Source organism: Ochlerotatus camptorhynchus, unplaced genomic scaffold (assembly GCF_037179485.1).
Source record: "Ochlerotatus camptorhynchus isolate MF236.1 unplaced genomic scaffold, CSIRO-AGI_Acam_v1.1 ptg000085l, whole genome shotgun sequence".
NCBI classification, from domain to species: Eukaryota; Metazoa; Arthropoda; class Insecta; order Diptera; family Culicidae; genus Ochlerotatus; species Ochlerotatus camptorhynchus.
The window spans coordinates 3,612,064-3,634,873 of NW_027040575.1; the positions used below are offsets into that span (position 1 = coordinate 3,612,064).

Genomic DNA, 22,810 nt, shown 5'->3' on the forward strand with positions numbered 1-22,810 from the left:
CGTCGAATTAGATACTAGATTGTTGCTTCTTCCATCGAAAATATCCAGCCGTGGCGATTCAATTTTGATCAAGATTGATCAAAATAATTTGTACCCCTGCTTCCAGTTTGAATACATGAGCATTTTGTGTGATCGTTAGTACTGAATATGGAAAAAAACAGGCAGATGAATTCTATTCCTACTCTTTACTGTAATAAGCTTGGTGGCCCTGAAAAGAGCCGTTTTGTTGCCAAAGTTGGTGATGATTTAACCTCCGAAACCAAACAGAGTGCGTCTCTCTCACTTCAAAACGTTGATGACATCCATGGCCGCTTACGCTTGGCGTGTTTAGTGTAGGTGACAGCATCACGGATCTCATTTTTCAGGAACACCTTCAGCACACCTCATAAATCAGACCGGAGATACGTCAGACACCGCCACGGCGAGCCAGACGACTGATGGTAGTTATCTCGAAGAATTTGCGTTTGGTTCTGAATATGGCGATGAGTGTGCAAAATATTACACAATTCCATCCTCCCTATTCGCACGCGCCCGAGGATCGGAGGCGAATGCCACTTCGACTTGTTTCTTCTACTTACTACTCTCTGGGGATTTTGTGCTGGGGAAGCAGCATATGCATGTAGGTAATTGGTGGATTTGTTAGTTAATTCGAAGCTTTTGGACAATGCTGGACATTTACCAGTTTTTCAATAGTTTCTTGTTGAAAATCAACATTCGGAAGCATTGTTATCGATGCGTAGCCATATTTCTGATCGATTGGTGATAACGTTCAAAATCTTTCTTAATTTGTTACATGTTCCATTTTCGGTTTTCACAAAGTGTATCCCCATATAGAAATCAAAGACGTAGTCCTACGTCAAAAGAGTTTACTTTACTTTCCCGTGCTTTTCTAACGGGAAAAGTAAAGTAAACGCTTTTATTCTTATGACCTATTGTTCAAATCAAAGAAACGGCTCAAAAGTTACACATACTAACTTTTAAACCACTTAGCAGAATTATTAGAATTGTTAATAGCACTTCAATTAAATCGAAGAAACGTCTCCAAATTTACAAATACAAACCTTTTTACCCTTTTTGGCGTATTCATCCCTGTTACGGCTCATGATCCTGTTCTCAACTGTTATTCGTGGAAACGACATTCAGCCTTTGAATAAATTATTTTGTATCCGTCACTTCCGTTTCCCATTCGGTGATGATTAACTTTTCTGTCTGGGTTATCCAAGCAGCTATCATTCATGTTGGCGACTAATTGCTGCAACAGCAATGCCGTCACCTTTATGAATGATTCTGAAGTTCGATTGTCGACAAAGTGTCCTGTGAACTCCTGGTTTAAATCGGTCATCAATTTGACATACCCTTCGCTTTCCTCACGGATCAAATTGAACCGACGTTGCAGGTAACTTAAAACAAAATTATCTTTCAAATGTTCATAGAAAATCAACACTGAATTAACCCTTCGATACTCACTAAAGCTTCGTTTTCACATTGATGAACTTGGTATCAAAACTTCTATTCTTGAATTTCCACACAGCGTGTAAATTTGTAGGTATATCTTCAGCAGCTAATATGACAAAAGTAGTTTTGATTCTATTACGATCTGAGGAAAAATTGCAGAATTATAACTGTCGATTAATGGGGGTGAGAGGGCTGCAACTTGGACCTGAGACTTGATTGGTGCAAAGTCAATCTGCTTAAAGCAATTTGCTGAAGTTAGAAAAATACACTGAACGAATTCCTAGCCAGTATAAGAACTTAGTATAATTTTAATAAAACAAAATAATCGATTACAATAATTAAAAAAAAAAAATAATCGAATCAATGTATAAACATTGCTTGAACATCTTTCTTTGCGTTGCAATATTTTTGAGTGTACCTTCCATTTGGGGGATGTTGCGTCCAATTTCGTGAAGTGGTTACTGAGAAACACTTTATTTCAAAACAAACATACATACATATACGCATAGACATGTTCTGTTCTGGTCGAGATAAGTCGATTGGTATATGTCACTCGGATTGAAAGTCGGTTTTCTAAGCGGTGTGCATCTCCTCTTTGTGCTGCTTGTAACTAGAGTCGGTGTATAATGAGTCACGCCAAGAGAAAAACAGTTGAACTCGCATCACGGTTTTCGAAAGATTCCCTTTCTTTTCACTTGGCAACAGAGGACTGCTACATCAACTTCAAATGACTTCTAGCGAGCAAAAAAAAGTAGCGCCTGTTGTAAATCATTATATCAGTGATTTTGTCCAATCATCTTAACAAAAAATAGTAGAAATTCTCATTACTGATCGTTACCAAACGTATCATATGACGATTCAATGTTCACTGCGTGTATATGATCATTTCTTCGATCATATTTTATATTTTATTGCAATACCTTTCGTGGACCTTTCATAGCATCGTAATGTTTGTTTACTTTGCACGATAGGTAGCCGGTTTGACAGTTCAATAGGTAGACTTGGCTTCACTCTTGGCGTGACTCATTATACACCGACTCTACTTGTAACTAAACAAAGAGAATCATGACAACAATTAAAAAAAAAAAAACATTGTTAAAAAAATGAGAGGTTATGCAACTTAAAGATGCCAAAAGAATAAAACTACATGTTAATAAAAATTGGAAATCTTTTTCAATTGTTTGAAATGATCAGTACCATCATGCATTTGTTTAAATATAGTTTTAAACAATCATGTAACTTTCATAATTTGGTTTATAGACTTCTCTGACGTTTATGAATTGCACAAGTATTAGTGCAGAACTTTGGTGAATTCAAAAGTTTTCTTGCACTAATACTTATAATTTACCCCAAGTTCTGCACTAATACTTGTGCATTTCACAAACATCATAGAAATACCTATATACCTAAAAGGTGAATCAACCTTCCCTATACAACACCAATAGCGACGAAACAGTCAGCTAAGAAAGTAGTCCTTCTCAAATGCGGAACAGCGTCGTCAACGAGACTGCCTTCATTGTAGGTTCCCCTTATGCTTTCAAATTCGTTGCATCATGATTTCGGAGAAAATAAACGTTAACCTGCATTATTGCAATAAGTTATATTTTGATCAGTGCATATTTTCTAAGGCCCTGAAGAACGAGACTTTCTTTACGCGTACCTTAGCTCGCATCTGTTCTGCCAGTGTGGTGTACCGTTCGTTGAGAACATATCGTTTTTGTTTATCTCGGAAAATCAGCGTCGTTTTACGTCCGTCCAGATATACGGACCACCGCTTACCACTCCTGTGACTGTTTCTGGCTGTCGTTTTAATGTACGGGCAGTAGAACGTTACGCTGCTGTAGGTTTCGGGTTTGCCTTGCTATTACAAATAGAAATAATAATGGTAGTTTAAGAAGATTTTAATTATTCACATATTTGGAGTCTTACCATGTCTTGTTTGATTTTCAGGCAGAGCAGTCCTGGTTTCATTAGAAACAATCGATAGCTTGCATAAGATCCTTCAAGCTTCACGATTTCGGAGTATTGTACGAGCTCAATTTCATTTAGGAAGTCAACGTCCATAATCAGCTGTCGAATGTAGTAGTTTTCGTTGATTCGCTGTCTAAGCAGTGAAAGTTGACTGTGCACGTAATGGATCTTGTAATCGAGAACCGTATTTCTGAGGATGACTTCCCCTTTGGCATCGTGAACGTCGTTGTGGATTCCTTCGAAGAACTCATAGCACCTGTTTATAAACTCAACCGGCAAGAGTAGAAATGCATCAATTGACAAAAAGATCACATTTTCCTCTCTGGGTAATCCAGTGAAATATTGTTCGAAACTCATTAGGACAGCTTCTGCGGATTTAGAGCGTTCGACGTAGCGAAGGTAAACATCAAATTCAGACTGTCTCAGGCTGTCATGGAATGTATCACAGAAATGGGTAAGATTTAGTTCTGAATTTTGATGTAGGCTCTCTTCGAATAAGCGGTAGTTGATTTTTTGTTGCATTTTGAGAATTTCCTCCAATATTTCACTTAACTCTAGCAACTGTTGCCGAACATCATTTGGAAGGGAGTAAATATAGAAATATATGCTATCCTTAAGAGCTTTTTCGTAGTACTGATGGTAGCTGACCATTTGATCAAGCTCGTCAGTGTTATTCGCAAGCTGAGAGTTATTATCAATGCTTGTGATTTCATCGCTACAATTCTGACCACAAGTGTTATAATAGCTAAAACCACTCGAAACACTAGATAAACTACTCCTGTTGCTATTGTAATGATGCAAAACAGAATTTCTTATTATTGTCAACTCTGTGCTTTCAATTATAAAGCTTTCCTTCTTCTTGCGCTTGGAAATTATTGATCGTAGAAGCTCAACTATTGTAGCAAGACTTGCAGCTTCTGGATTCTGAATGTTGATCTTGACTTCTATTGAATGATGCTCATCTTTTTCCGAAAAAATCTTCAGAATTTGCAGATTGCTAAAATCATAACACACTTCATGGTGATCGAAATGACCACGATAGCTTAGAGTTTTCAATTTCAGCTGTTCAGTATAGATTACGCATCGCTCAAAGATAAACAACTTTCCCTGATACTGACGTCCTAGTCGTAGATCGTTGAAAAACACCAGAAACACTTTCTTAAACTTGCCCTGATGTAAAATGTTGATCTGAAAAGTAACAAATCAATTAATAACGCGAAGACACTACTAAGACACCCAGGTATTACCGGTTTACATTTCTCCAAGTTTTCGGAGTCTCGGGGGTACAGGAAGAGAATTTGATTCTCACTGTTCTGTTCTCGAAGCACCGTGGCTGGTTTAGGAACACCGAACCCTAGTTCAACTTCGTCATCTTCTGTTTTCTCACATTCCACAATATCGTTCACTGCCATAGATTCATTCTGTGTAGTGATGAATTTCTCCATCAACTGTTCTGCTTTGAGAACCGAATCCAGCTGGATGCTCGATTCATGGTTTGCGTTGGATCCATTAGATTGCAATACTTTCACCATACTTGCGAGTAGGAGTCTGTACCTTGGTAACCGTTGGATTGGCTGAAGAATCAAACTTTTAACGCCAAGCTTATCACCGCTATAGTTTTGATGATCCTCGAAGAATCGTGCAAACTGTACACACAGTCGTTGAGACTTGGGATTGTACAAAGAATAGAGAACATATCCGTAGAATGAATCGTTTTCCAGATATTTGCAAAACACTTGTGCTACTTTTGTCACGTCCTTTCCGCATGCAGTCAATTTCGGGAGGAGGATTGATTTGTGAAATTGGTGAATGTACTCAATGTTTCCGAAGAGATGATACTTCATGTTGACCAGCTGCACAGGGATAGGAATGGTATCGAATACGTTGTTGATGTAGGTGGAAATACCTTTTTCCAATATGTTAATGTAATTTCGTTCAGTTTCCAGCAGTTCTTCTATGAGATACGCCAATTTTCTGAAAGAAATAAATTTGAAATAACAATGCAAATCTACGTTATGGTAACACATCTAATCTTACGTAGAATTACCATCAACCTTATCTGGATCTTTGATCGTGATAAGGTCTATTTCACTAATCGAGGTCAACGGTGCTTCTTCTGCTTCGAAGAACACGGAATCATCCGATTCGCTAAAACCATCGTCTGCTTCGTTGCTTTGTTCCTTCTCCCTAGACTGGTGGTATCCATGTACTATATAGTGAACGTAGTCTCCCGGCCACTGCAGTGATATTATCATATTACAAGCTTCGGCGAAACTCTCACAATAATCTTCCTCGTAGTCCCTAAAGAGAGAATGGCATTTGAGATGGCATGCTTTAGGAAAGCTATACATGTCAACTTACGAATCATTAGAATTCAGGTAGTCTGCCTTTTCTTTCGAAAGTTGAAGGTAGATGAACTCGTTGTAGCAATCACAAATGTCGGACACATCCGGAAAGGGTTCTTCCTTCAATGCATCTTCAATAGGCTCACTATCGTCAACTAGTTCGCTGAGTTAATTGTGAAATCAGCAATTTGGAAACAATTAAAAAATTCAATAAATCAAATTGAAATAACAGACTAATCGAGCTGCAAGACAACCGATACAGGATTAAAGTAGAAGGATCTGTGCCTAGATGTAGTACCGTGATTGGTCGGTACAACTGTTTTTGCGTTGTTCAAGAGTTTATAATTTTGCAAATTTTGGGCCTTGGAGGAATACACTCAATTATGTTTTACCGATATGTGATCTAATATTGTAACCAAATTTAAAGCAATTTGTTTCAAAAACAAAATTGAGTGTACACAAGTTGCCAAGATTTCAGATTTGAATTATTAAAATTTAATATACTGGGCCTTGAAAAAGCGTCAAGACTCTTTTCTACACTTCTATTAGAATTTTAAAGAATATTTTAGAAAAATATTGAAAATGATTTCTCAGGACGATTGTAAAGGAGCTTAGATGAAAACTTGAAGTATTTTCTGGGAGCTTTCCTGTAGAATTGTGAGATGAATTCGATGGGATTTCTGATGAGGATAGTTCCATACCAAGCCTTAGAATTTTTGCAAGCGAATCCTGAGGATAATTTGAAAGAAATTCCAAGAAAAGAATTCTAATTATTCTCTCAATTTTGTTCGTACCATCACAGCAAGCAATTGTAATTTTTGCTGTGATCTCGGTAAAATTTGTTACCACTCGACTGTGTACGAATCAGCAAAAAATTTCCGCGATGTGAACAAAAAATATCTGAAATTGAGAAATGTGTTCATTATTTATCGAAGATTATTATGCATTTTTGTATTGGATTCACAGGTTACTATTTATTATTCATTCCATCAATCAATTCGATTGAAAAACACTATTCGACTATTTTTATATTTTCAAGAAAATGAATAAATTGGGTCGTATGAATGAAGAGAGCTAAGTAAAGGCTTCCGTGATTTTTTTTATGGTTATAGCAAACACTTTTATTCAAACGGCCTTTTGCATTGAACTTAGATTTAAGCAAGTAGTTTTAAAAATCCGAAGCTTTTAAAAGGGCATATGAATTTTATATTTATCATCAAGTAAAAATAAATAAACATATCAAATTTAAGATTTCAAGACTGAAATAGTCTAGCTCAGCATTCATTAAAACATCCAAGTCTAAAATGATTTGAAAACCATCTAAACACATTATTAAGTAAGTTGAAGTTTACTTTGGTCCGATGTCCAACAATTGAAACCCATTGTTTTACGCACCATTTCAGATTAATTTTGGGCTACAAAATGGCGAGTTGACAACCTGAAAGGAGCGGAATACCTAGCTCTGGTAGGACGGGAGGCAATTCCCCCGCAAGGATATCCACAATGCCACCTGGAGGTAGCCTGACCAACACACAGAAAACCAAATCGATCACATTCTATTCGACGGGAAATTCTTTTCCGACATTATCAACGTCCGCACGTACCGCAGTGTGAACATAGATGCGGACTACTACTTAGTTGCAGTATGCATGCGCTCAAAACTCTCGACGGGGCATAACACCCGTCGAAGTCGAAAGCCGCGACCCAACATTGACCAATTACGGGACGCCGGAGTTGCCCAGGATTACACATAGCAGCTGGAAGCTGCACTACCCACGGAAGAGCAGCTTGGCGCAGCTACTCTTGAAGATGGCGGAAGGTACATCCGTTCCGCCATAGGTAGTACTGCTGCAGTGACACTAGGTACTGCAATCCTGAATCGAAGAAATGACTGGTTTAACGGCGAATGCAAACTGTTAGTAGTGGAGAAGAATGCAACACGGGCGAGAATGCTGCACGAGATTGAAAGTGGAGCGATACAGACAAGCGCGGAACAGACAAAACTCGGTTTTCTGAAAGAAGAAACATCAGCAGGAAGACCGAGATCGCGAGGCGATGGAAAATCTGTACCACGTAAACGACACAGGAAAGTTCTACGATAAGCTAAATAGTTCGCGCATAGGCTACGTGCCGCAAGCCGATATGTGCAAGGACGGTAACCTTCTCACGAACGAGTGTGATTGAGAGTTGGAAGCAGAACTATGACGAGCACCTCAACGGTGATGCAGCAGAAAACGAAGGTGGCACGGCAACAGACCTTGGAGCATGCGCAGAAGACGACAGGCTATCGGCCCCTGATCTTCAAGAAGTTGAGGAGGAGATCGGTCGGCTGAAGAACAACAAAGCGACTGGTGTAGATCAAGTACCAAGTGAGCTATTAAAATACGGTGGTGAAGCACTGGCTAGAGCGCTGCACTGAGTAATTTTAAAAATTTGGGAGGAGGAGATGTTACCAGAGGAGTGGATGGAAGGTGTCGTATGCAAAATCTACAAAAAGGGCGACAAGTTGGATTGCTGCAACTACCACACGATTACACTGGTGAGCACCGCCTACAAGGTACTCTCCCAAATTCTATGCTGCCGCCTGTCACCATCTGCATGTGAGTTCGTGGGGCAGGGAGGTGGAATTCATGGGTGTTCACACTACCACGGACCAAATTTTCGCGAATACAACGTGCCCACACATCATTTGTTCATCGATTTCAAATCCGCATACGACATCAACGGTCGAGATCAGCTATGGCAGATTATGAACGAGTACGGATTTCCGGATAAACTGACGTGATTGGTCAAGGCGACGATGGATCGAGTGATGTGCGTTGTTCGAGTGTCGGGAACACTCTCGAGTCAAGGTAATGGACTTTCGTGTCAACATCGCGTTAGAAGGTGTGATCAGAAGAGCTGGGATAGACACGAGTGGCACGATCTTCATGAAGTCAATCCAGCTTCTTGACTTTGAAACGATTGCGGAAATGTTCATCAGACTGAAGGCTGAAGCTAGGCGGATTGGACTTGCCATCAACGCATCAAAGACGAAATACATGAGAAGAAAGTAGAAGAAGTGGCGCGCAGCGGGCAAGGTGGATCGACTAAGTAGAAGGCAACCTGCGGACCTTTCGCAGACTACGAGGCTGGCGAAGTGTGGTCGTAGATTGAGTAGAGTGGAGATGACTTCTTCGGACAGCAGAGGACAACATGGCTTTAGCCTGATTGGTAAGTTAAGGTAAGTATTCAAATTGACTTTGTCCGCGGTTATTTAAAGAAAGATCATTACGTAGATTCAGAGATCGTCTGAAAAAAAAACACGCACATAACTAAAGATGGTTGTGCTGGGTGCTATTAGTCTCAGTGCTATTAGTCTTAGTTTTTCCAGATCAAGAGACCAGAGAGCGTCATTGCATCTCACCCAAAGGGTCTTGGTTCAATCCCAATCGGTGCCGCCGGGTATTTTCTAAAGCATCAAATCTCTGATCACGCCTTCATTCGGAAGTAAAGCCGTTGGTCTCCGGTCCATGAGTTGATGGGTTGATATGTAGGGTCCAGGTGTGGGAGCTGCCTGCCACACCGTCGGTAGCATTGGTACTTAGTACGGAAAGCGGGAAATAAATCAAGGAAACAAAAACTATAAGGGACATTGGGGTTGTACGCAATGGTCACATAGGACTACGTAGTCTTATATAATAAATGTTATTTGTTAACTGCAGCAGAAGCTTGTGTTTGGTGTAGGAATAGGGTTCTCTCTGTTTATTTTCTTTAGTATGACGCCCTTGGCAAAGATGGCTCACAGCGACTCATGAAGAGCTACTGATTCCGATCAATAGCGGTGCGGCTACTTCCTCCTTCTATGGATGCTCATGTGGGCTACAGCTTTCGTTGTATAGTGGAAAATAATGTTCAACGCCACGCGCCGAAAGCACTGCTGCTGCTGATGCCGACGACCGGACACCACCACACACGGTGATTGGAACTGAATCCGATCAGCGGTTGAGGCCAGCCTTGATAGCTAGCTGCTGGTTGGGAGGCTTTCGTTGTGTACTGGAGAACGCCACCACTCACGACGTGGTCATTGAAAAAACTACGTTTGGTGAGACCGTTTGGAATTCAACTTTGAAATCTGTGTTAGGAAAATCGCTTTTTGCCGGCAATCGGTGATAATTTTAATTATCATAGCAACAGTAGCACATTCGTGCAATTTTCAATGGTAACATTTTGAAAAATGATACATTCTTAAATTCAACAGATACGTAGAAATATTTCTTATCGATTGGTGATAATATGATTGACATTGGTCCAGGGGCAGTTGAGCTATTAACGTTCAAAATCTTTCATAATTTTGTTACATTTTCGGTTTTCACAAAGTGTAAATATAGAAATCACAGACATAGTCCTTCGTAAAAAAAGAGAGCCCAGAGAGAGCACGCCCAAATTTAGAGAGACGTGCGGTGTTGGTAAGAGAGCACAAAACAAAATACAAGATTAGCTCATTCCGTTATAAACAGCTCCAAAATAAATGTAAACAATAAAAAAAATCCGCAATATTTCACTTCACTAAATCTTTTAAAATTGTGAATTTTAGTATATAAGCACATTCTGCATTTTTTATGAGCACTAGCTTACACAGTTCGAAAAAGTAGTGTAAATTTTTATTCAATATGATGCACATAAATGGAGCGTCACATATCATATAAGTTTACATTATATATCATGCAAAGTTCTGAGACATTTCATGCTATGTAGCAAATATTGTATACAAAAGCCCATTGTTGTAAACTACATTGTTTACAAGTTGCTCGGTTGCGTGAGATGAAATACAAGTTTACATGAATGAATGTTTACATCACAATTAAAATTCAGAATTTTTATCTGGGTCACTTAATTTTTGACGTGCAAACACGCTGCTCGTAGATTTGTTAGTGTTTCTTTCGTTTGTTCGTGCGGTTATATTTGCTGCTATCAGTTAGTTTAGCATAACTTAGCATACAATTTCATTGAGAAATTTGCATGAACTAACCATCGCTGTCGTACTGTGGGTTCCATTGACATTATAAACAAAACATACCGTGCTAAAAAACGATATAATAGGGTTAAGGGTTAAGGGCTAATGTCGGATTAAGTGTCCCTTATATTGGGCCCATTTGTATTGTCCAGATTGAAGCACAGGATATTTTTTCGATGGATCCAATGTTTAGATCCATATATCCATATATCCTTTATTTATTATTTCGTTTTATGCGTTGATGGGCTGAGAGCACTTTTATTTTGTATTTTGCATTTAAAACTGGACTCCCAAAAGTGTGGAATCGCTGATAAAAATAGTGTTCATTGTTAAAGAAGTTTACGATTTGCTGCCTCGATATTTGTAAGATTGAATTGAAAAAGGAAGTGACTTTCATAGATATAATACTGGAACGCGTTTCCGTGTGGAATAAGAACCCCACATTTCTTGACTTGTGATTCACAAAATTCATTTTATTTTAAATGAATAAAAGTTTTCAATTCGATGCCTAGACACATTGAACGTACAAACACTTGCAGAATTTAAGAGACACTGCATTTCACACATTAAAACTGTGTTTTGATCAGTTATCCAGTTTTTTTTAATGAATTGACAAATTATGTATCTTGACGAAGTTATCTCTTACGTATTTTTTGTATGGATAGCTGTCATAATGACTTTTTAAAAATGATTGTAGCATTGCAAAAACCTATTTTGTTCACCACGATGGTGATGATGGATTTTGGATATTTGAATAATATTTGTAGTTGTTAAAAAAGTTTAAATAGTCTACAAAGGTTTGAACATTTGATCATAAAAAAAAAGAATTTTGAAGCTTATTTGGAAGCTGCTTTGAATTAGTAGCATGTACGTTTTCTGGCTGAATGTCGGGGGTTCGTGAGCATTCCGGATGTTGCTGAAAATTTCGGAGAACTTTGAGATTAGGGCGTAATTGCTTTTGTAAACAAACACGACAATCGCCGATTTCTCGCCAATTAAAGCTCAATCTAAAAAAATTAACAGCACAAACAAGTGGAAAAATGAATCCTCTATCATTTGGTATGGTTTGTTCGCGAGATTGAGTTTCAATTTACGAGAAATTGGCGATAGATGTGTTTGTTTACAAAATCAATTACGCCCAAATCTCAAAGTTCTCCGGAATTACGATAACATCAGATTGCGGGGTTGCTTTGTTGATTGTACATGAACTCTTGATCGCTGGGAATGCTCATGAATATTTGATGTGGACAAAAGGGTGAACAAAGAGGTGAATGCCTAAGCTTTTTCACATTCATATCGCTGTGAAGCAATTAAAAATTGTTGAGTTTTTTGTTTGCTAATCTGGTAAATGTTATACTTAATTATCTTAATGTTAAATCGTTCAGCTCAAACCTTTTTAGAGGTAAGGGGTGGGACCATCATCATCATCATCATCATCATTATCATCGGCATCATCATCCAAAGTAGGTTTTTACTTTGTATCGTCTTGGTGTCTTCTGAACACTTATTCCTTATGAGCCAAGGAATAAGTGCGCCGAAGACACTGAAATAATTTAATGTAAAAGCGCACTTTTATAAGCGATTCCACACTTTGTACTTATAATCTGCGCAATGCCCAATATACATATGTCTCTCAATAGAGGGGTGATGCAGAGGGTGTTCAAAACATAGATTTTACTCCACAAAGCTCAATCGATTCTAAATCAGGTCCTGATAATCCTCCCAAAATTTGAGCTCATTTGGTTACGATCTTATGTTGTACTGGTCCTTTATAGTTTATATGGGATTTACTAAATTTTCTCGCATCCGCATTTCTTGCAATTCGGATAGCATCTGCCGATTTCGTCAACTGTTTTATCAGCATATAAATCCCATATACGTCGATGCATCAATCTGTAATTTCGTCTAAACTAATGTATGGCGTATAGGAAAAACATAACTAAAAAGGGTATTTTCCTCAACTTATCGTGACATAATTAGAGTATGGCCCCAGACACGCGCTATTTTCAGAAACGTCATCTAGCTTTGCGATGATTGTGGTAGAGTTTGGATCAGTCCGCTATCAGGAGGCAAATGAATGTATGCAACAACAGCAACCACTGTTGGCTTATCGAAGGAATTTAAAGCTCAAGTTGCTGAAATAATCAAAATGCTGCCTGGAGGCAAACAAAAGCTGCTCGACGAAGAAAAATTCTTGAGGCAACATTCTAAGCCTTTAAAGTCATCGAAAATATCCCGCCATGGTGATAGTTGCGTTGTCAACCCAAGTAGAAGAGAAAGTTATTCTACTTTTGGCAGGGATCATTCGTTTTCGTTGGTGCTCTCGATTTCTGATAACCGAGTAACAGAGCATATATTCGACCTGCTGGTAGCTCAATCGCTAGGTTTAACAGAATCGGATAATATTTATAGGCTGATATTTAATATCCGAGTTAAAATTAGCCGGATAGAAAAGTTTTAAAATTATCCGGGTAGAAAAAAGTGGATAGAGATCATATTCATTACTTTTCTATCCGGATACTCCGAACAGTTTTTGTTTAGAATAGGGATATTTTATATAAAATATGTAAGGTTTTTTTTTAATTTAATTTCCATCCTACTAAGCACAACCCACGCTTTACCTCTCTTTCTTTAACGGGGTTCAACAATAAATGAAATGTTTCCATCAAAGATGACTTCTAAATTTATTCCCCTTTCCATAAGTACCGTTGAATTTGATAAATAGCCACACATTGTTGAGATATTGTTAAAAATCTAACACTGCTTCTTGATTCAAAATTCGTCCAACGAGTTTCAATTCCGTCCAAACGCATTGAAACACCATTGGATTTTCTTCGTTCTACGGATGAAGGTAGAAAAAGCGAGTTCGTTAGGAGCGCTTTTTTTGTTTACAAAACAAGGATTGTAAATATTCACACAATATGCTCTAAGGTTTTGTGTTCCAGCTTATGAAATAAAGGATCGGTACAAACGTATTACTGATTTGTGGACGGTGAAATACTGATTATTTACTGCTCGATAGAACGGAAATGGGCGATTACGACGAATTAGCCCACCCTACCCTACCCATCAATACGAGTATTTTTGGAATCGGGGTGATGTTCAGAGTCCGGAAATTGATATCCGATGCCAATTTGAAATCCAAGATGGTGGCTTCCGGTTTCATGAAATGTGGGAAATACTGCCAAATACCCATCAATGATGGATATTTTTGGAATCGGGGTGATGTATAGAGTCCGGAAATTGATATCCGGCGCCATTTTGGAATCCAATATGGCGGCTATTGGGTTAAAACAAAAAGGCAAACACCCTACAATATGGGTATTTTCGGAACGGGACGACCGATGGATGCCAAAAATCGATGTACGACACTATTTTGGAATCCAAGATGGCAGCCATTGGTTTCATATGGGTATTTTTGGATAAGAGACGACGTGTAGAGGCTGTAAATCTATGTCTGACACCCAATTGGAATTCAAGATGACAGCCATTGGTTAATAAAAACCTATGAAAAAACTTTTTTTCCTCTGTGCGGGACCTAATACCACTGAGACGAGTAATTTGATCTATTGTAGTATATCCCGTGGCCTTTGTTTAGTGCATGTCGTATTACTCTATCACTATTGAGTAATGATGAAGTATTTGATTTTTTACAGTTGTCATTCTTGCACTTATCGCATCCGACTCTAATTGAAAGGTCCCGCTCTTTATACCCTTCGGAGTGTTAAAACACCCTCCAAAGGCGCTCCCCATTGTCAGTCAAAATTGGATTCCTTAGCAACACAATTAAGGAATGACATTGATAATGACCATGCATCAGAACCCTAGTCTTAACCACTTCAAACTAGGAAATAACGAATAGAATATTAGGAATCACATAGATGATGACTAACTAACTAATTTTTCCTTGTTTCAAGATCATCATCGGTGGACAAAGCCGAGTCTTATCACTATCAACAAGGCATAAAAAGTAACAAGGACTAAGATGTGTTCCTTTGATTACTGAAAAATCCTGTGCCCCTAGTTTGAAGTAGTCAGGGCTAGGAATCGGTGGTAGACCTTACATCCCGTAACGTACCACGAAAAGGTGATAAATCCACGTTACGGAGCATGAAATACCTCACAATATGGTTATTATTGGAACGGGGAAGATGATGCTCACAGTGATGCAGTGATAAATATTATACGATATGGGCACCTCTTTGGATTCCAAAATGGCGCCGGACATCAATTTTCGGCATCTACACGTCGTCGTTCAAAAAAAAAATACCCATATTTATATATTATATACCCAGGGTTTTTACCACTTTTGGCCCATTGGCCGCAATATTGGATTTTAAAATGGCGTCAGACAAACATTTTCGGCATCTACCGGTCCGTTCCGAGAATACCCATATTGATGGGTATTTGTCACTTTCTCTGAAGCCAATGGCCGCCATATTGGATTTCAAAATGGCGTCGAATATTAATTTCTAGCTTCTTCATATCCCCGGATTTCAAAAATACCAATCCTGATGGGCATTTGAAAGTATTTCCATCTTTTTATAAAGGTGAAAGCCACCATCTGGGATTTAAAAAATGCGTCGTATATCAATTTCCGGCCTCTAGACATCACTCCGATTCCAAACATACCAACATTGATAGATATTTGACAGTATTTCTCACTTTTCATGAAACCGGAAGCCGCCATCTTGGATTTCAAAATGGCGTCGGATATCAATTTCCGGACTCTAGACATCAGCCCGATTCCAAAAATACCCAAATTGATGGGTACATATTCTATATAAAACATCCCTATTCTAAACAAAAACTGTTCAGAGTAGGTACTCCGGATACTATCCGGATAGAAAAGTAATAGATGATATCCAAAATAAAACTTTAGCTTGGATAGAGATAGACTCCGTTTATTTCTATCCACTGGATAGGTCTAACCGGATAACTATGCCAATCCGGATAATTTTGAAGCCTGTGAGTGATTGGTGATGGAAAGTGGATACAGTCTTTTTTTCTCTGCTGACATCTCTCTAGTTCGAGCAGCTAAAGTGTGTTTAGTGGTTTATGGAGGTTTACACTGCTGCGAGGAACGAAAGGCGAGAGTGCTATTTTTAACATCGGTTAAAGATGTAGCGGCAGCATATCTATAGGAGCTCTTCGAAATCGTCGTGATGTCATGGATTCCTTTGCAACAGATCGAGTGAGATCTTTCCTTTATTTTTCTCTTAACGTTCATTTCATTATTATATGGAGGGTCCACCCGATTGAAACGAAATGGATAGGGAGAGTTGAAATGCCAACTCACTGTCTTTAACATTTCGTGAATATAGGGCTGGCTCTTCTCCCCACTCATTGGGGCATCCTCCTGTTGGATGGCCTGGTTTTAACCGGTTGTATGATTCTGTTGTTGCAAAGAGATTCTTATTTATCCCATGGATGCACGTGGGTGATTTTGCTCACGGATTCACTCTTCACCACGGATTCGGCCCTTCATACAATGACAGGTTGTGTACAATTAAAGGCTACTAAGCTTGATCAAGTCGAACAGTGAGGATAGTCCACAGTCTACCGACAGTTCTCTTGCTACAGTGAGTGGTAGTTCCATATCATCATCATCATCATCATCATCATCATCATCATCTTCATCATCATCATCATAAAATGCTCTAAGTTACCAAATAATTATTGTCCGCGAACCCCCGGTGTCGAATGAATCTTTACCTTTGTAGCAACGTTGCGAGCAGGTGAGATCTGTCGGTTTGACAACGAGTGTCAAAAGAGAGACAGAAGGAACTGTCAGACGTGGTAATGAGTAGTAATACTCAGAGGGAGAGATAGGCGGAGAGCATGTTTTGAGCCAAATCAACAGTCAAAATCTGAGCCAATCTAACATTCCCATTAGAATGTTTCTGATGATTTCTTATTCTTACTAGATTAATTTAGATAGTATTGCAATCGAACAGAAATTCAATCACCTTTATGTTTCGTGTGCTTCTCAAATTCAACTAGTTTTTTGACGTAGGACTACGTCTTTCGTGAAGATGGGGGTACAATTTATGAAAAGCGAAAAATGAAATTATGAAAGATTTTAAACGTTAATAACTTAGCTGCCCCTGGACCAATTTCAATTATTTTATCACCAATCGATTAGAAACATTTCTACGCATCGATAACAATGCTTTTGACTGTTAATTTTCAAACTGAAACTATTGAAAAAGTGGCAAATGTCAAGCATTGTCCAAAAACTTAGAAATAACTAACAAATCCACCAATTACGTACCTGCATGTGCTGCTTCCCCAACACAGTCATCAGAGAATGGTTTCTAGATGAAACAAGTCTAAGTGACATTCGCCTCCGATGTTCGGGCGTGTACAACTATGGAGGATACAATTGCGGAACATTTAGTTGCCAATTCAGAACCACACGCCCCCAACGACCACACAAAATGCTGTTTTTTCCTTGGATTTGTATTCCATGCACCAATGCTACCCACACCCATACTTGGCATACACAGTTTTGGTCACGAACTGCTCATTTGCTAATAACTTTGCACACAGTAAACGGAACATAGTTCTTTTTGAAGCAGTGTTATATAATAGAGTGTAAGCTTATTATAGATATGTAAAATAAAGTAGATTATAATGCTAGTAGAAAACTGTATTTGTTTTTGCGTTGTAACAATGAGGTGAGAAATGCTCACTACACATCTCGGAATTTAAGTGTTAAATTGATTAGTGTTGATTCAAATGTTAACATTCAAAGTGTTTTTATGTTAATTCATACGCGAAGTTAGCGATTTTCAGAGTTGGTTGGAAATGCTAACATGAAGCTTTAGCGTTTTCATCACTGCTTTCTCTCTGAGATGATCATGTTGGTCATGACGAGAGGAGCAAGACAATAGTTGGGTAAAGAAGAATTGCATTATAACACACCATCGACTGGAAATGCTCTCACAACGTGGGGCTTTAGGTAGTGATGAAAACGTCGCTAGAACTATTCCACAGCCGCAGTCAGTTTATGAGCAAAAGAGGGACGCACATTTTTTGCCTGTAGACTTGGAGACATACTTCAAGTCTCCGCGTACATCGTACGGGTTAGGCAAAAGATGTGCGTCTATCTTCAAAAATTGTCGCATTAATGGCCCTTCGCTCATTTTCAACTTCTATTCAATTTTCATACTGCCGTACTCTAGCGGAACTATCCACCTACTCTCTTCTAAAAGATCATTCTCTAGCTAATAAATTATCACACTAAAGCTTCATGTTAGCATTTCCAACCAACTCAAATGTTAAGCTTTACCTAATCTTTGCATATCTATAGCCTAATCTATCAATTACTTAAAAGAAAAATAAATTTCAACATCTGAGTGAAAAGTTATTAGCAAATGAGCAGTTGGTGTGTACAACTGTGCATGCCCACACCTGGACCCTACCTATCGACCCATCAACTCATGAACCGGGAACCCCGAAGGAAGGCGTGATCAGAGATGTTATGCCTCAGAACTTCCCGGCAGCGTTGACTGGGATTGAACCCAGGCTTGCTGGGACGCTTACCACTACACCACGGGCGCCGCTGCTCTCTAGAGTTGTAATCTTGTTACCAAACTTGGAAGCAGGGGATACTCTATATAAATTCTATCTAACTCTTTTCTGAAATGAACTTGGTGGCCCTGAAAAGGCCCGTTTTGTTACATTGGTGATAAGTTTTAACCTCCAAAACCGTACAGAATGCGTCCCTGTCGCTTCAAAGCGTAGACGACATCCATGGCCGTGACGGTTTTGCGCTTGGCGTGTAGACAACCAACTCTGCCGGTACCATATTTTCTCGCTTCCCATTGGCTATATTATATAGCCAATGAGAAGCGAGAAAATATGGTACCGGCAGAGCTGGTTGTCTATACAAGAGGTTGCTATCTACGCTTTAAGCTTAGTTTCGATTCACCCGTTCAACGACAAACAAGCATCAAGTAAGCAAAGGGAAGCAAAGGCTTGGAAATGGAGGCACCAAGCGTAATCGGAAGGTTCTGCGTGAAAACATCCAGGGTTTTCCGAAGCCTGCCATCCGTCGTCTGGCTCGACGTGGTTGTGTCACGCTAAGCGCAAAACCGTCACGGCCATGGATGACGTCTACGCTCTGAAGCGACAGGGACGCACTCTGTACGGTTTCGGAGGTTACAACTTATCACCAACGTAACAAAACGACCCTTTTCAGGGCCACCAAGTTCATTTCAGTAAAGAGTTAGAATAGAATTTATATAGAGTAACCCATGGTTCACCCATTCAATTTGTCACTAAATACATCAAAATGATTCAAAAACCAAATAATTTGTTAGGGAAATAAATTATGTTCTATCTTATCGGTGGGTTAATTTTTTTTCCGTTTCACTTTCATTAACTGAGAAACCCTCATCGTATGCATTCTCCTGCTGCGCGACATCTTCAAAAACGTCCGAACCGTAAAAATTTCGTAGTCCTACGTCAACAATGCGGTTGTGTCTTGTACACCACCCTCCAACTTTTTTTTAATCAAAAACAATATTCTAGCTCTTTTGATTAATTGATCTTAGTTGGTTAACTCAATTATTATGTTGCACGTAAATCGAATCAAAAGTAAAAGTCATGTGAAATTCTAGCTTCTAGCAAGGGTTGCAAGATAATTTTTGGTACAAATCCCTGCTGCCGAATTGTATTTTGTATTCTCCGCCCATCTCTCCTTCTGAGTATTTCTAGTAAGGAGGCATACATTGAAACAGCCAGGAAAACTTATATTGATAGTATAAGTTTGTAAGTTTGTTATTAATTTCTGAATCAATTGAATTTACGAACTAACCCAAGTAACATTTCAAGTTTTATAGTGGTTTTAAAGCATGCTACAAGTCTAAATCATGGTCTACAGAACCTTCATAAAACCAAAATTGTTACTTGGAAAGTGTACTTAAATTTCCGTAAATCTAATAGGTATATGTTTACTCTACTTGTACGGATTACTCATTGTTTGGGTATATTTATAAACCCTGGACCAGGATCAATTACTTCCATTCCATCAGCGCCATAATCAGTACGAATGAATGGTTAGAATTGAAAACTCACTATGAAATCTACGTCACTTTAGCATATCATACCCCGGCAGTATATCCAAGTAACCAACAAACCCGTTAATTCGCCTTTTTGCAAAATAAGACTACTACACGGCTATGTCGATACGAATGCAAGGATAATTTGATTTGTATCCACCCAGAAGGCAACATAACTGTCGATAATTCTCTAAGATTGGTGAATATTTACTAGATATTTTTGAAGCATGATCATCGAGGATGCGTAATGACTCCAAGTTCGACACATGATTTAAATTTTCCGGAATCTTCGCCATAATTGTAGTACTATAAGTTGCCCTACATATTTTGTTATGGATGCTGAATCATTTAACAGACACCAAAATGATAGCTACGGTCATTTTTTCCTAAAATAAACACTGGAAAACAATCACTATAAACAAAAACGTTGTCTTGCGCACTTGGTTTTGTGTGAACCAAAATAATATCTTGACCATTACCATGCTTCGTTATCTTCAGTTATCTTATCACTCGGCAGGTACCACAATGCCTTCGACAAATCCTGTTGCTCCGCTGCCGTGGTGCTAGTGTACCCTGCCCTATTTGCTTCAGCATCTCTCTTGGCGTGCTTAGCTTTCCAGCCCTTGGACGAGAATCTTCCACTGATACGCTCGAAGCGATCACTAGCGCGGGACTCAAATTGGTGCACTAACTTTCGCACACTGAAATGCTTTGCACTTGCTGAAAGTAGGAAGTTGAAAATTGATTGATTTCATTCGATTCACTTTTCAAGCACCACTTTGTTTCACAATTGCATCATCGCCGATAGGGAATGTTTTTCGCTTCCGCATTGACACTGACCTGCTCTGTGGAAAAACGATGCCTTTTCTTCCATCTTGATTGTTTTCCCATTTTGTTCACTCAAATCTAACACTTCACTTGGATTTCTGTATCCAACACTCATGGCACGTGTTACCCGTCAAGGATTATCTCAAAGCAAATAGCAAATAACAACACCCGTTTCCCGAAATCCGTCTTTTGCGCACCACGGTCATCGTTCTTGTGTGCAAAAATTTGACAAACGTTTTTTTTTTTCAATAAACGTATGTAATACGCGCAACGGAAAGCTCCAACTACTGATAGCAGCTATCAGTACGCCGCACGGAGCCATGGACAAAACCTTTATCAGATGGTGATTTTCAGCGACGACGGTTGTGTCCATTCATGCTTGCATGTGTGGGAGAATGATAATGGCTAGGCCAAAAGAAGCTGTTATCAGCATGCGACCTGGCACATTTGAATAAAACGTAAATGCACTTGATGCATCCTAGAATAATCAAACGTAAACAACTGGATATGGACAGTCTACAACTGAACGGGCGGGAAGCTTTTCACAGCATTTGAAGTGTGCTGTGTAATTTATAGAGCTTTCACGGTACCAAGTTCAGTCGTATGGCACTAGGTAGCGAGAGATGTCGCGTTAGGAGAGGTGATTGCATGAACAATCAAGCGTCTGCGCAATGCATAGCACGTGCTTGATAGAATCAAGCAATGTAGGCAGCAGTGCTGATAAAAATCATTTCTTCCACACTCAAATAAGCTGAAAATGAAGGCAACCTTGAAAGATAAACCAACTATCAGCAAGAATTTGAATGTAGGGTAGGATGGTGCAAAACGCACCGTTTAATTGCTGGCGCATGGAAGCTAAAATCAAGAAAAAAAGTAATGGTGTATGGTTCATTACCATGTTTTCTACGAAGATCTAGTGATTTCGAACTATAAAACGATGATTTTTCATGATTTTCATACAAATCGGTTCCAAAATGATAGCGGGGCAAGACGCCTGATTCATGGTGCAATATGCACCGCAAAATTGGCGTTAAATGCACCGCATGGTAGACATACCCCTGCAAGTAGAGAATGCAAAAGCATGAGGTATTTCAAATGAATATTCCTTCAGTTTACATCACAAATTTGGTCTCAATAGAGTGTTAAATTACGATTCATGAAGTAAAACATCTATAAAATATACAAAAAGTGAATTCGTTCCATTCTTTTGCGATATATGCTGTTAAAAGCTTAATTTGCAGTCGATGATTTTAATAACTGTGTCATGTTTTACACAAAATGCAATTTTTTAAAGAAATCAGTACGTCAATTTATGATTTTATTATCAAGAATTATTTGTGAAACCTCCAGTTGAAAAAAAAACACAATCCGTTACCCGGAAAATGCATCTAAAGAAAAGTTATCGTTGTTTTTCTATAAGTGGGCATTTTACCCCTGGGGTGCATCATGGGCGTGCTGTTCTCCCTTACATGCTTTTGATCAAGGCAACCACTGAGTTTCGAAGTCAACAATTCAGTGCCAACATTTCAAAGGGGCGTAATTGCATTTGTAAACAATGGCTTTAGCCATCGATTTCTCGCGAATAAAAGCTCACTCATGAAAAATAATGACACCAGCAGGTAGAGGAATGTTTCCTCTACCAGCTAGCATTGTTATTTTGAAGAGGTAAGATTTCATTCGCGAGAAATTGATGGCTAAAGTCATTGTTTACAAAAGCAATTACGCCCCTTTGAAATGTTGGCACTGAATTGTTTTTGTTCATTCAAAGATGCGTATTCATTATCGTCTGTTCTGTTGTTATCAGGCCAATGACAAGTCCTATACCAACAGCAGTGTTTGACAGTAGGCAGCATGTCCCGGGCTCAAATAGTTAATTTTGCTGTGCTGAGCCGCTGTCACGGTATAACATGTTGCTTACGCGCCTGCCACTGGGCTGGTTGTTATATCAATATTCATAATAGGGAGCTGCACAGTTGGGTTAACTTAACTTTTTGACACCTGGCAGTGGTTTGTTTACATAGACTTAGAAAAAAAAAATTAAAAAAAATGTTAAACGTTTTTTTTAGATTGTTTGGAGAGGAATATTTTTCAAACGAGCATAGTCGGATATCATATCTTTTAATTCTTTTTATTTAAAACCTCAAATC

At 38.9% G+C, this 22,810-nt stretch overlaps 1 protein-coding gene across 2 annotated transcripts; it reads right to left on the reverse strand.

Moving 5' to 3' along the window:
* Positions 1-3,055: 3,055 nt before the first annotated feature.
* On the reverse strand, positions 3,056-20,912 carry LOC135698339 (uncharacterized). Of its 2 annotated transcripts, none has more exons than XM_065218254.1 (7): positions 20,676-20,912; positions 20,315-20,555; positions 5,788-5,916; positions 5,464-5,727; positions 4,674-5,400; positions 3,385-4,614; positions 3,056-3,316 (listed from the first exon to the last, which is right to left on the reverse strand). In XM_065218254.1, exons 1-7 carry the CDS (start codon positions 20,776-20,778, stop codon positions 3,065-3,067), a joined length of 2,946 nt encoding a protein of 981 aa, XP_065074326.1. In that variant the 5' UTR covers positions 20,779-20,912; the 3' UTR covers positions 3,056-3,064. The 2 variants fall into 2 exon arrangements, with proteins under 2 accessions (XP_065074326.1, XP_065074325.1); XM_065218253.1 differs by having other exon boundaries at positions 5,788-5,934.
* Between the last annotated feature and the right edge of the window lie 1,898 nt (positions 20,913-22,810).

Coding starts and splice junctions, on each gene's coding strand:
- LOC135698339 (XM_065218253.1), bottom strand. CDS start 20,778: ATGAGTGTTGGATACAGAAATCCAAGTGAAGTGTTAGATTTGAGTGAA. Junction 4,615..4,673: donor ACTTGGAGAAATGTAAACCG/GTAATACCTGGG, acceptor GTTACTTTTCAG/ATCAACATTTTACATCAGGG. Junction 3,317..3,384: donor TGAAAATCAAACAAGACATG/GTAAGACTCCAA, acceptor TATTTGTAATAG/CAAGGCAAACCCGAAACCTA.